Source organism: Lonchura striata, chromosome 34 (assembly GCF_050655825.1).
Source record: "Lonchura striata isolate lonStrDom1 chromosome 34, ASM5065582v1, whole genome shotgun sequence".
Lineage (NCBI taxonomy): Eukaryota > Metazoa > Chordata > Aves > Passeriformes > Estrildidae > Lonchura > Lonchura striata.
In genome coordinates, this window is record NC_140736.1 from 4,089,863 (window position 1) to 4,103,467 (window position 13,605).

A 13,605-nucleotide genomic window follows, 5' to 3' on the forward strand; every position below is an offset into this window, starting at 1 on the left:
TGGATTTGGGGGGATTTTAGGAGGATTTGAGGTTTATTTTTCTGGGGATTTTTCGGGGTGGTTTTTTGGGTATTTTTGGCATTTTTTGAGGTGGATTTTGGGGGATTTTAGGAGGATTTGAGGTTTATTTTTTGGAGATTTTTCGGGGTGGATTTTCAGGTATTTTTGGCATTTTTTGGGGTGGATTTTGGGGCATTTTAGGAGGATTTGGTGTTTATTTTTTGGGGTGGATTTTGAGCTTTTCCTCGATGTTTTTTGGCGCTTTCGGGTCACAAACCAACCAAAAAAAAAAAATCCAAATTAAATAACATTTATTGCTGCGACGCCGCAGAACTGAGCCGGGATTTTTGGGCGCGACTCGGGGATTTTTGGGGGTGAATCTGGGGGTGTTTTTGGGCGCGACTCGGGGGTTTTTTGGGGTGAATCTGGGGGTTTTTGGGGCGGACTGGGGGTTTTTTGGGGTGAATCTGGGGGTTTTTGGGCGCGACTCGGGGGTTTTTTGGGGTGAATCTGGGGGTTTTTGGGGCGGGCTGGGGGTTTTGGGGTGAATCTGGGGGTTTTTGGGCGCGACTCGGGGGTTTTTTGGGGTGAATCTGGGGGTGTTTTTGGGTGCGACTCGGGGGTTTTTTGGGGTGAATCTGGGGGTTTTTGGGGCGGGCTGGGGGGTTTTGGGGTGAATCTGGGGGTTTTTGGGCGCGACTCGGGGATTTTTGGAGCGAATTTGGGGGTGTTTCTGGGCGCGACTCGGGGATTTTTGGAGCGAATCTGGGGGTGTTTTTGGGCGCGACTCGGGGGTTTTTTGGGGTGAATCTGGGGGTGTTTTTGGGCGCGACTCGGGGGTTTTTTGGGGTGAATCTGGGGGTGTTTTTGGGGCGGACTCGGGGGTTTTTTGGGGTGAATCTGGGGGTTTTTGGGGCGGGCTGGGGCTTTTGGGGTCAGCTGCACTTGCAGGCGCTGACCACCATCCCCGAGAGCTGCTCGACGCGCGCCCGGCGCCCCACGAAGTAGACGATGGGCAGCGGCTCCAGGCTCTGCGGCACGCAGCACGGCGCCGCCGAGCCGCCGGGGTTGTGCAGGTTGTACAGCGCCAGCACCTGCGGGAAACGCAGCCCAAATACAGCCCAAATACAGCCAGAGTACCCCCGAAATACAGCCCAAATACAGCCAGAGTACCCCGGAAATACAGCCCAAATACAGCCCAAATACAGCCCAAATACAGCCAGAGTACAGCCCAAATACAGCCCAAATACAGCCAGAGTACCCCCGAAATACAGCCCAAATACAGCCAGAGTACCCCCGAAATACAGCCCAAATACAGCCCAAATACAGCCCAAATACAGCCAGAGTACCCCCGAAATACAGCCCAAATACAGCCAGAGTACCCCCGAAATACAGCCCAAATACAGCCCAAATACAGCCCAAATACAGCCAGAGTACAGCCCAAATACAGCCCAAATACAGCCCAAATACAGCCAGAGTACCCCCGAAATACAGCCCAAATACAGCCCAAATAGAGCCCGAAATACAGCCCAAAGTACAGCCGAAATACAGCCCAAACACAGCCCAAATATAGCACAAATACAGCCAGAGTACCCCCGAAATACAGCCGAAATACAGCCCAAATACAGCCAAAGTACCCCCGAAATACAGCCCAAATACAGCCAGAGTACCCCCGAAATACAGCCAAAATACAGCCCGAAATACTGCCAAAATACAGCCAAAATATAGCCCAAATACAGCCAAAGTACCCCCGAAATACAGCCAAAATACAGCCAAAGTACCCCCGAAATACAGCCCGAAATACAGCCCAAATGCAGCCCAAATACAGCCAGAGTACCCCCGAAATACAGCCCAAAATACGGCCAAAATACCCCTGAAATACAGCCCAAAATACAGCCAAAATACAGCCCGAAATACTGCCAAAATACAGCCAAAATATAGCCCAAATACAGCCAAAGTACCCCCGAAATACAGCCGAAATACAGCCAAAATACAGCCAAAGTACCCCCGAAATACAGCCCAAAATACAGCCAAAGTACCCCCGAAATACAGCCAAAATACAGCCAAAATACAGCCGAAATACAGCCGAAATACAGCCGAAATACAGCCAAAGTACCCCCGAAATACAGCCTGAAATACAGCCAAAGTACCCCCGAAATACAGCCCGAAATACAGCCAAAGTACCCCCGAAATACAGCCAAAATACAGCCAAAATACAGCCAAAGTACCCCCGAAATACAGCCCAAAATATAGCACAAATACAGCCAAAGTACCCCCGAAATACAGCCCGAAATACAGCCAAAATACAGCCAAAGTACCCCCGAAATACAGCCCGAAATACAGCCAAATTACCCCCGAAATACAGCCCGAAATACAGCCGAAATACGGCCAAAATACAGCCCGAAATACAGCCAAAATACAGCCCGAATATACCTCCGAAATACAGCCCGAAATACAGCCTGGATATAGCCAAAGTACCCCCGAAATACAGCCCAAAATACAGCCAAAATACCCCCGAAATACAGCCCAAAATACAGCCAGAGTACCCCCGAAATACAGCCCGAAATACAGCCAAAGTACAGCCAAAATACAGCCAAAATACAGCCAAAGTACCCCCGAAATACAGCCCAAAATACGGCCAAAATACCCCCGAAATACAGCCCAAATAGCCCTGAAATACGGCCAAAATACAGCCAAAATACAGCCCAAATACAGCCAAAGTACCCCCGAAATACAGCCCAAAATACAGCCAAAATACCCCCGAAATACAGCCCAAAGTACAGCCAAAATACAGCCAAAATACCCCCGAAATACAGCCAAAATACAGCCAAAATACAGCCAAAATACCCCCGAAATACAGCCCAAAATACAGCCCGAATATACCTAAAGTACAGCCCAAATATAGCCCAAAATATGGCCCAAATATACCTAAAATACAGCTTAAATGTACCCCAAAATACACCTAAAATACAGCCCAGATATAGCCCAAAATACACCCAAAAGATACCCAAAATACAGCCAAAATACTGCCGAAATATATCCCAAAATACACCCAAAATACAGACGAAATACAGCCATAATACAGCCCAAATATGGCCCAAAATACAGCCCAAATATACCTAAAGTACAGCCCAAATGTATCCCAAAATACCCCTGAAATATACTTAAAATACGGCCCAAATATACCCGAAATACACCCGAAATATACCTAAAATACAGCCCAAATATACCTAAAATACACCCAAAATATACCTAAAATACACCCAAAATATACCTAAAATACAGCCGAAATGTATCCCAAAATACCCCTGAAATATACCTAAAATACAGCCCGAATATACCTGAAATACAGCCCAAATATAGCCCAAAATATGGCCCAAATATACCTAAAATACGGCTGAAATATACCTAAAATACACCCGAAATATACCTAAAATACAGCCAAAATGTATCCCAAAATACACCCAAAATATACCGAAAATACACCCGAAATATACCTAAAATACAGCCGAAATGTATCCTGAAATACACCTGAAATACACACAGAATATATCCCAAAATACACCCAAAATATACCTAAAATACACCCAAAAGATACCCGAAATACAGCCAAAATACAGCCGAAATATATCCCAAAATACACCCAAAATACAGACGAAATACAGCCCAAATATACCGGAAATACACCCAAAATATATCCCAAAATACACCTAAAATATATCCCAAAATACACCTGAAATACACCCGAAATACAGCCGAAATATATCTCAGAAAACACACAAAACATATCCCAAACTACACCCGAAATACACCAAAATACCCCCGGAATAACCCCAAAATATCCCCGGAATGCTTCCAAAATCCCCCCAAAATCCCCCCAAAATCCCCCCAAAATCCCGCGGGACCCCCAAACCCCACCTTGGTGTGCTGGGTGTCGGCGCTCCAGGGGTAGGACCCCCAAAATCCTCCCCCAAACCCCCCCAAATCCCCCTCAAATCCCCCTCAAACCCCCCCAAATCCTCCTCAAATCCCCCCAAAGTCCCCTCAGGACCCCTCAAATCACCCCCAAACCCCCTGGGACCCCCCAAATCCCCCCAAACCCACCCAAATCCTCCTCAAATCCCCCCAAACCCCACCTTGGTGTGGTGGCTGTCGGCGCTCCAGATGTAGGAGCAGGACCCCCAGACCCCCGGGACCCCCCAAATCCCCCCCGGGACCCCCCAGATCCCCCCAAATCCCCCCAAATCCCACCTTGGCGTGGTGGCTGTCAGCGCTCCAGATGTAGGAGCAGGGCCCCCAGACCCCCGGGACCCCCCGGGACCCCCCAAATCCCCCCGGGACCCCCCAAATCCCCCCTAAACAACCCCTGGGACCCCCCGGGACCCCCCAAATCCCCCCGGGACCCCCAAACCCCACCTTGGTGTGGTGGCTGTCGCCGCTCCAGATGTAGGAGCAGGACCCCCAGACCCCCGGGACCCCCCAAATCCCCCCAAATCCCCCTGGGACCCCCCGGGACCCCCCAAATCCCCCCAAATCCCCCCAAACCCCACCTTGGTGTGGTGGCTGTCGCCGCTCCAGATGTAGGAGCAGGGCCCCCCGCAGAAGTTGGCCATGTAGCCGCGGGGCTCGTGGATCCACTTCCACTGCAGGTCCCGGCGGAAATCGATCCACAGCGGCCGCACGCAGCAGCTCTGCTCCTCCGGGCTGGAATTTGGGGGGATTTTGGGGATTTTGGGGTTTTTGGGGGGTCCCAGGGTGATAAATGGGGGTTTGGGGGGGATTTGAGGGGATTTTGGGGAGGATTTTGGGGGTCCCATGGTGATAAATGGGGGTTTAGGGAGAATTTTGGGGGCTTTAGAGGAGATTTTGGGGGCTTTGGAGAGGATTTGGGGGAGGAATTTGGGAGTTTTGGGGGATTTAGAGAAGATTTGGGGGGGTTTGGGGGCATTTTGGGGGGGGTCCCAGGGTGATTCGAGGGGGTTTTGGGGGGGATTTTAGGGGTCCGGGTGGAAATGGATCCACAGCGGCCGCACGCAGCAGCTCTGCTCCTCCGGGCTGGAATTTGGGGGGATTTTGGGGATTTTGTGGGGGTCTCAGGGTGATAAATGGGGGTTTGGAGGGGATTTGAGGGGATTTTGGGGGGTTTTGGGGGGATTTTTTAGGGGTCCCGTGATGATACATGGGGATTTGGGGGAGGATTTGGGGCGGTTTAGAGAGGATTTTTGGTGGTTTAGAGAGGATTTTGGGGGGTTTAGAGGAGATTTTGGGGAGTTTGGGGTAAATTTTGGGGAGCATTTTGGGGGGTCCCGGCAGCAATGGATGCACTGCGGCCGCACGCAGCAGCTCTGCTCCTCCGGCCTGGAATTTGGGGGGATTTGGGGGATTTTGGGGGGTCCCAGGGTGATAAATGGGGCTTTGGAGGGGATTTTGGGGAAATTTTTTGGGGGTCCCATGGTAATAAATGGGGGTTTAGGGAGAATTTTGGGGGGTTTAGAGGAGATTTTGGGGGCTTTGGAGAGGATTTGGGGGAGGAATTTGGGAGTTTTGGGGGATTTAGAGAAGATTTGGGGGGGTTTGGGGGCATTTTTGGGGGGGTCCCAGGGTGATTTGGGGGGGATTTTGGGGATCGCGGCGGAAATGGATCCACAGTGGCCGCACGCAGCAGCTCTGCTCCTCTGGGCTGGGATTTGGGGGGATTTGGGGGAATTTTGGGGTTTTTGGGGGGTCCCAGGGTGAACAATGGGGGTTTGGAGGGGATTTGAGGGGATTTTGGGGAGATTTTGGGGGGTCCCATGGTGATAAATGGGGGTTTGGGGGGGATTTGAGGGGATTTTGGGGAGATTTTGGGGGTCCCATGGTGAACAATGGGGGTTTGGGGGGGATTTGAGGGGATTTGGGGGGTCCCCAGGGATCCCCAGCTCCCCCTGAGTGAAGCATGGGGGATCTCGGGGAAGATTTGGGGAATTTTGGGGAAGATTTTGGGGGTCCCAGGGTGATAAATGAGGGATTTCGAGGGTCCCCAATGTCCCCAAACCCCCAATCCCCCCAATGTCCCCAATCCCCCCAATGTCCCCAAATCCCCAATGTCCCCAATGTCCCCAATGTCCTCACTGTCCCCAATGTCCCCAAATCCCCAATCCCCCCAGTGTCCCCCAATGTCCCCGATGTCCCCAGTGTCCCCAATGTCCCCAGTGTCCCCAAACCCCCAATCCCCCCAATGTCCCCAAATCCCCAATCCCTCCGATGTCCCCAATGTCCCCAATGTCCCCAATCCCCCCAGTGTCCCCCAGTGTCCCCAATGTCCCCAATGTCCCCAATGTCCCCAGTGTCCCCAATCCCCCCAATGTCCCCAATGTCCCCACCCCCCGCAGTGCTGGCCCTGCAGCTCGCGCCGTTGCCGGTGGCCGTGCAGGGCCTGGGCGCGCTCGGGCGGCAGCGCCATGGCCAGGACGTGCGGGACCCGGCGGTGGCGGCGCGCGATGCTCTGCATGTCCCCCCGCTGCTGCTCGAAGCCTGGGGACACGGGGACATCGGGGACATTGGGGACATCGGGGACACTGGGGGGACATTGGGGACAGTGGGGACACTGGGGACATTTTGGGGACATTGGGGGGATTGGGGACATCGGGGACATTGGGGACACTGGGGGGATTGGGGACATCACGGGGGACATTGGGGACATTGGGGACATTTTGGGGACATTTGGGGACCCAGCTCTCGCTGTCCCGGCGCTGCTGCTGAAAATTCCCCAAAATGCCCCAAAATGAAACCAAATCCACCCAAAAAATCCCAAAACGCCTCAGATCGACCCGAATCCCCCCAAAATCTCCCAGAATCCCCGAAAATCCCCCCAAAATCCCCAAATCCCACCAAAGTCCCCCGAAATTCACCCAAAATCCAAAAATCCACCCCAAAATCCCAAAAAATCCCAAAATCCCCCCAAAACCCCCCAAAATCCCCCCAAAATGCCCCCAAAACTCCCAAAAATCACCTCCAAATCCCTCAAAATCCCCCCAAATCCCCCAAAATTCCAAAATTCCCCAAAATCCGTCAAAGCTCCCCCTGAAAGTCCCCAAAATCCCCCCCAAAATTCACCAAAATCCCCCAAATCCCCCGAATCCCCCAAAGTCCCCCCAAAATCCCCCAAAATCCCCATCAAAATCTCCCCAAAACCCCCCAAAATCTCCATCAAAACTCCCAAAACTTACCTCCAAATCCCCCCAAAACCCCCATAATTCCCAAAAATCCCCAAAATCCCCCCAAAAACCCCCAAAATCTTTCAAAAATCCCCCTCAAAGCTCCTCCTGAAAGTCCCCCAAATCCCCAAAATCCCCCCAAAATCCCCCCCAAATTCCCCAAAATCTCCCCCAAAATCCCCCAAAATCTCCCCAAAATCTCCATCAAAACTCCCAAAAATCACCTCAAAATCCCCCATAATTCCCAAAAATCCCCAAAATCCCCCAAATCCCCCCAAAATCCACTCCCGGTACCTTCGATGGAGATTTTGAGGCTGGGGGCGTCGCCGGCGGCCTCGCAGGGGCAGTGAACGCTGAGCCGGAACAGCCCCAGCGGCTCTAAAGGGGAAATTGGGAATTTTGGGATGATTTGGGGGATTTGGGGGATTTTGGGGGATTTTGGGGAAATTTGGGGGATTTTGGGGAAATTTTGGGGGATTTTGGGGGGATTTTGGGGAAATTTGGGGGATTTTGGGGAAATTTTGGGGGTTTTGGCTCGCAGGGGCAGTGAACGCTGAGCCGGAACAGCCCCAGTGGCTCTGCAGGGGAAATTTGGGAAATTTGGGGAAATTTGGGGGGATTTTGGGGAAATTTGGGGGGATTTTGGGGAAATTTTGGGGGTTTTGGCTCGCAGGGGCAGTGAACGCTGAGCCGGAACAGCCCCAGCGGCTCTGCAGGGGAAATTTGGGAATTTTGGGGAAATTTGGGGAATTTTGGGGGGATTTTGGGGAAATTTGAGGGATTCTGGGGGGATTTGGGAAGGTCTGTGGGTTTTTGGGGCCGTGGCGACGCCGCCGTCCCCCCTGGAGCCACGCTCGGATTTTTGGGGGGATTTTGCCGTATTCGGGTGGAATTTTGGCCAATTCCTGCAGAAGTTCTGGGAATTTTGCGGGTTTTTTGGGAATTTTGCAGGATTTCCAGGAACATTGGGGGGATTTTGGGGAATTTTCCAGGATTTCTGGGAATTTTGCAGAATTTCTGGGAACTTTGTGGGATTTTCATGAATTTTTTAGGATTTTCATGAATTTTGCAGGATTTTGAGGAATTTTGCGGGATTTCCGGTAATTTTGTGGGATTTTTCTGGAATTTTGCGGCATTTCTGGGAATTTAGCGGGATTTCCGGGAATTTTGTGGGATTTTTGGGAATTTTCCAGGATTCCTGGGAACATTGCAGGATTTTCATTAATTTTGCGGGAATTTTGCGGGATTTTTGGGGAATTTTGCGGGATTTTTGGGGAATTTTGCGGGATTTTTGGGGAATTTTCCAGGATTTCTGGGAATTTTGTGGGATTTCCGTGAATTTTCCAGGATTTTCAGGAATTTTGCGGGATTTCTGGGAACATTGCGGGATTTCCGTGAATTTTGCGGGATTCCCGGGACCTTTGCGGGATTTCTGGTAATTTTGTGGGATATAAGGGAATTTTGCGGGATTTCCGGGAATTTTGCAGGATTTCCGGGAATTTTGCGGGATTTTTTGGGAATTTTGTGGGATTTCCGTGAATTTTGCGGGATTTCTAGGAACTTTGCGGGATTTCCGGTAATTTTGTGGGATTTTCTGGGAATTTTGCAGGATTTCCGGGAATTTTGCAGGATTTCCAGTAATTTTGCAGGATTTCCGGGAATTTTGCGGGATTTCCGGGAACTTTGCGGGATTTCCGGGAATTTTGTGGGAATTTTGGGAGCTCGGGCCCACCGGAGCCGCGCAGCCACTGCCGGACGCTGTCGGTGACGTCGAACCAGAGCCACTCGTCCTCGGCGGTGACGCTGACGGAGCGGCCCTGCAGGAAGCGCCAGGAGGAGTTCCCGAAACCCTGCGAGACGGGGACACGGGGGACAACGTTGGGGACATTGGGGACAACGTTGGGGACATCATCAGGGACACGGGGACATCATCGGGGACATCATCGGAGACATTGGGGACATCATTGGGGACAGTGGGGACATCATTGGGGACATCATCGGGAACATCACTGGGGACATGGGGACATTGGGGGGATTGGGGACACTGGGGACATTGGGGACATTGTGGGGATTGGGGACATCGGGGGGCCCAGGTGACGTCACACCAGTTTGTCACCAAATTTGGGGCCAGGCCAGGGCTGGGTCCCCCCACCCTCGCTGGGGGTGGCTCTGGAGCCGTCCCCAATGTTCCCAAATCCCCCAATCCCCCCAATGTCCCCAATGTCCCCAATCCCCCCAATGTCCCCAGTGTCCCCAGTCCCCCCAATGTCCCCAGTGTCCCCAAATCCCCCAATCCCCCCAATGTCCCCAATGTCCCCAATGTCCCCAAATCCCCCAATCCCCCCAATGTCCCCAATGTCCCCAGTGTCCCCAATCCCCCCAATGTCCCCAAATCCCCCAATCCCCCCAATGTCCCCAATGTCCCCAATCCCCCCAATGTCCCCAAATCCCCCAATCCCCCCAGTGTCCCCGCTGTCCCCAATGTCCCCAGTGTCCCCAATGTCCCCAGTGTCCCCAGTGTCCCCAATGTCCCCAATGTCCCCAGTGTCCCCAGTGTCCCCAGTGTCCCCAATGTCCCCAATGTCCCCAATGTCCCCAGTGTCCCCAATGTCCCCATGTCCCCATGTCCCCAATCCCCCCAGTGTCCCCAGTGTCCCCAATGTCCCCAATCCCCCAATGTCCCTGTGTCTCCAATGTCCCCAATGTCCCCAATCCCCCCAATCCCCCCAATGTCCCCATTGTCCCAAATCCCCCCACTGTCCCCAGTGTCCCAGTGCCCACCTGGTAGAGCTCGACTCTCTGCTCCGTGCCCAGGGCCGTCCCCGCAGCTGTCCCTGTGGCTGTCCCCGCTGTCCCCGCTGCTGTCCCCGCTGTCCCCGCTGTCCCCTGGCGCAGCATGCGCAGCTCGGCCCGGCTCAGCTCGGCCCGGCCCAGCCCGGCCCGCAGGCGGGACGTGTTGAACACGAAGAACAGACTGCGAGGGGTGGGGAGCCAGCGCTGCGCCTCACCTGCGGGACAGCGGGGACAGCGTGGGGACAATACTGGGGACAGCACTGGGACAGCGGGGACAGCGGGGACAGCGTGGGGACAGCGGGGACAGGATTGGGACAGCGGGGACAGCGCTGGGACAGCATTGGGGACAGCGGGGACAGGATTGGGACAGCGGGGACAGGATTGGGACAGCGGGGACAGCGCTGGGACAGCATTGGGGACAGCGGGGACAGGATTGGGACAGCGGGGACAGGATTGGGACAGCGGGGACAGCGTGGGGACAATACTGGGGACAGCACTGGGACAGCGGGGACAGCGGGGACAGCATGGGGACAATACTGGGGACAGCACTGGGGACAGTGGGGGGACAGCGGGGACAGCATGGGGACAATACTGGGGACAGCACTGGGGACAGTGGGGGGACAGCGGGGACAGGATTGGGGACAGCGGGGACAGGATTGGGGACAGTGGGGGGACAGCGGGGACAGCGCTGGGGACAGGATTGGGACAGCGGGGACAGGATTGGGAACAGTGGGGGGACAGCGGGGACAGCGCTGGGACAGGATTGGGACAGCGGGGACAGGATTGGGGACAGTGGGGGGACAGCGGGGACAGCGCTGGGACAGGATTGGGACAGCGGGGACAGCGCTGGGGACAGGATTGGGACAGGATTGGGACAGGATTGGGACAGCATTGGGGACAGGATTGGAACAGCGGGGACAGGATTGGGACAGCGGGGACAGCGCTGGGACAGCACGGGGACAGTGGGGACATTGGGGGAATTGAGGACACTGGGGGGACATTGGGGGCGTTGGGGACATCGGGGACACTGGGGACATCCAGGGCCATGGGGAGCACTGGGGACATTTGGGGACATTGGGGGACTGGGGACACTGGGGTCACAGAGGGGCCACCAGGCCACTGGAGGCCACCTCAGGGTCACCCAGGGGTCACCAGGAGGTCACCGAGGAGTCACCGTGGGGTCACCCAGGGGTCACCGTGTCCAGCTGTCCCTCAATGTCCCCATGTCACCCCAGGTGTCCCCATGTCCCTCACCCTCCCCGGGGCTCTCCATGGGGAAGCGCAGCAGCTCCTTGGCGGGGCAGTCCTGCGGCTGCTCGGGCTGCTCCATGTCCCCGTGTCCCCCCGTGTCCCGGTGCCACCCCCGTGTCCCCAGGTGTCCCCAGGTGTCCCAGGTGTCCCAGGTGTCCCAGGTGTCCCAGGTGTCCCAGTTGTCCCCAGTTGTCCCCAGTTGTCCCCAGTTGTCCCCAGCTGTCCCCAGGTGTCCCAGGTGTCCCAGGTGTCCCAGTTGTCCCCAGTTGTCCCCAGCTGTCCCCAGGTGTCCCCAGGTGTCCCCCAGTTGTCCCCAGATGTCCCCCCGTGTCCCAAATGTCCCCAGGTGTCCCTCACCCTCCCCGGGGCTCTCCATGGGGAAGCGCAGCAGCTCCTTGGCGTAGTAGTCCTGCGGCTGCTCGGGCTGCTCCATGTCCCCGTGTCCCCCCGTGTCCCCAGCTGTCCCCAGGTGTCCCCAGGTGTCCCAGCTGTCCCCAGCTGCCCCCAGGTGTCCCCAGGTGTCCCCAGGTGTCCCAGGTGTCCCCAAATGTCCCCAGGTGTCCCCAGGTGTCCCCAGCTGTCCCCAAATGTCCCCAGGTGTCCCCAGGTGTCCCAGGTGTCCCCAAATGTCCCCAGGTGTCCCAGTTGTCCCCAGTTGTCCCCAAATGTCCCCAGTTGTCCCCAGCTGTCCCCAGATGTCCCAGGTGTCCCCAGGTGTCCCTCACCGTCCCCGGGGCTCTCCATGGGGAAGCGCAGCAGCTCCTTGGCGTAGTAGTCCTGCGGCTGCTCGGGCGGGCGCCGCCGGGCGCGCTGCCGCAGCAGCTCCCGGGTGCTGTTGTAGAGCGCCCGCACGTCCTCGGGCAGCGCGGCCGGGCCCGGGCCGGGCTCCGCGGGCGGCGCCGGTAACCGGAGCTTGCTCAGGATCTGGCCCCGCACGGCCTCGATGCGCTTGAGCCGCGCCGCCTCCAGGTCCAGCGTGCGGCAGGACGAGAGAGCGCGGCACGGCACGGCCAGCGCGGCCAGCAGCGCGGCCAGCAGCACCGGGACCCGCACCGGGACCCGCACCGGGACCGGGACCCGCACCGGGACCGGGACCCGCACCGGCACCGGGACCCGCACCGGGACCGGGACCCGCACCGGCACCGGGACCCGCACCGGGACCCGCACCGGGAGGGACACCGGCACCGGCACCGGCACCGACAGCCGCATCCCGGGACAGACCGGACACCGGGATAAAGCCTCGGGAGGGACCGGACACGAGAAACCGGGAGGGACCGGGATAAAGCCTCGGGAAGGACAGAGATGAACCGGGATAAAGCCTCGGGAGGGACCGGGATAAAGCCTCGGGAGGGACCGGACACGGGACACCGGGAGGGACCGGGATAAAGCCTCGGGAGGGATCGGTAGGGACCGGGATAAAGCCTCTGGAAGGACCGGGATAAAGCCTCGGGAGGAACCGGGATAAAGCCTCGGGAGGGACCGGACACGGGAAACCGGGAGGGACCGGGATAAAGCCTCGGGAGGGACCGGGATGGGAGGGACCGGGATAAACCCTCGGGAGGGACCGGGATAAAGCCTCGGGAGGGACCGGACACGGGACACCGGGACGCACCGGGATAAAGCCTCGGGAGGGACCGGGATAAAGCCTCGGGAGGAACCGGGATAAAGCCTCGGGAGGGACCGGGATAAAGCCTCGGGAGGGACCGGGATAAAGCCTCGGGAGGGACCGGGATAAAGGACCGGGATGGATTAAACCGGGACAGGGAGAGACCGGGAGAAATTCCCGGGAGCAGTTAAAGACACCGGGACCGGGATAAACCCCCCGGGAACGGAATAAATCCCCTAAACCGGGACACGCCCCCTCAGAACAGGGGTAACCCCCCCAGAACCGGGATAAACTCCCCTAGAACCGGGATAAACTCCTCAGAACCGGGATAAACTCCTCAAAACCGGGAGAAACTCCTCAGAACCGGGACAAACTCCCCAAAACCGGGATAAACTCCTCAGAACCGGGATGAACTCCCCAAAACCGGGAGAAACTCCCGAAAACCGGGACAAACTCCCCAAAACCGGGAGAAACTCCCCAAAACCGGGAGAGCAGCCCGGAACCGGGACTTAACCCGGGACACCCCGCACGGAACCCGCCCGGATTTCCCCTCCCGGGCTCGGTTCCGCTCCCGACTGTCCCGGTGGTCCCGGTTGTGCCCCGGGTTGTCCCGGGTTGTCCCGTTTGTCGCGGCTGGTCCCGGTTGTCCCCTACCGGTCCCGCTTTGTCCCGGGTGGTCCCGATCCTTCCCGGTCGTCCTCGGTGGTCCCGGTTTGTCCCGGGTGGTCCCGGTTTGTCCCGGTTTATCCTTTTTGTCCC

The 13,605-nt window shown here is 56.5% G+C and overlaps 1 protein-coding gene and 1 long non-coding RNA gene across 2 annotated transcripts; both read right to left on the reverse strand.

Moving 5' to 3' along the window:
* Positions 1-803: 803 nt before the first annotated feature.
* TGFB1 (transforming growth factor beta 1) lies at positions 804-12,362 on the reverse strand (the record flags this gene model as incomplete). The annotated part of the gene is made up of 7 exons (XM_077789108.2): positions 804-1,094; positions 4,551-4,704; positions 6,363-6,513; positions 7,491-7,574; positions 8,929-9,046; positions 9,978-10,204; positions 11,966-12,362. Coding segments are annotated over 7 exons (1,290 nt in total), but the record flags the coding sequence as incomplete, so codon positions are not given.
* A 37-nt stretch (positions 12,363-12,399) lies between these two features.
* LOC146764399 (uncharacterized) lies at positions 12,400-13,265 on the reverse strand. Its single transcript, XR_014950853.1, has 3 exons — positions 12,864-13,265; positions 12,686-12,708; positions 12,400-12,559 (listed from the first exon to the last, which is right to left on the reverse strand). It is a non-coding gene; the product is annotated as an uncharacterized LOC146764399 (long non-coding RNA).
* Between the last annotated feature and the right edge of the window lie 340 nt (positions 13,266-13,605).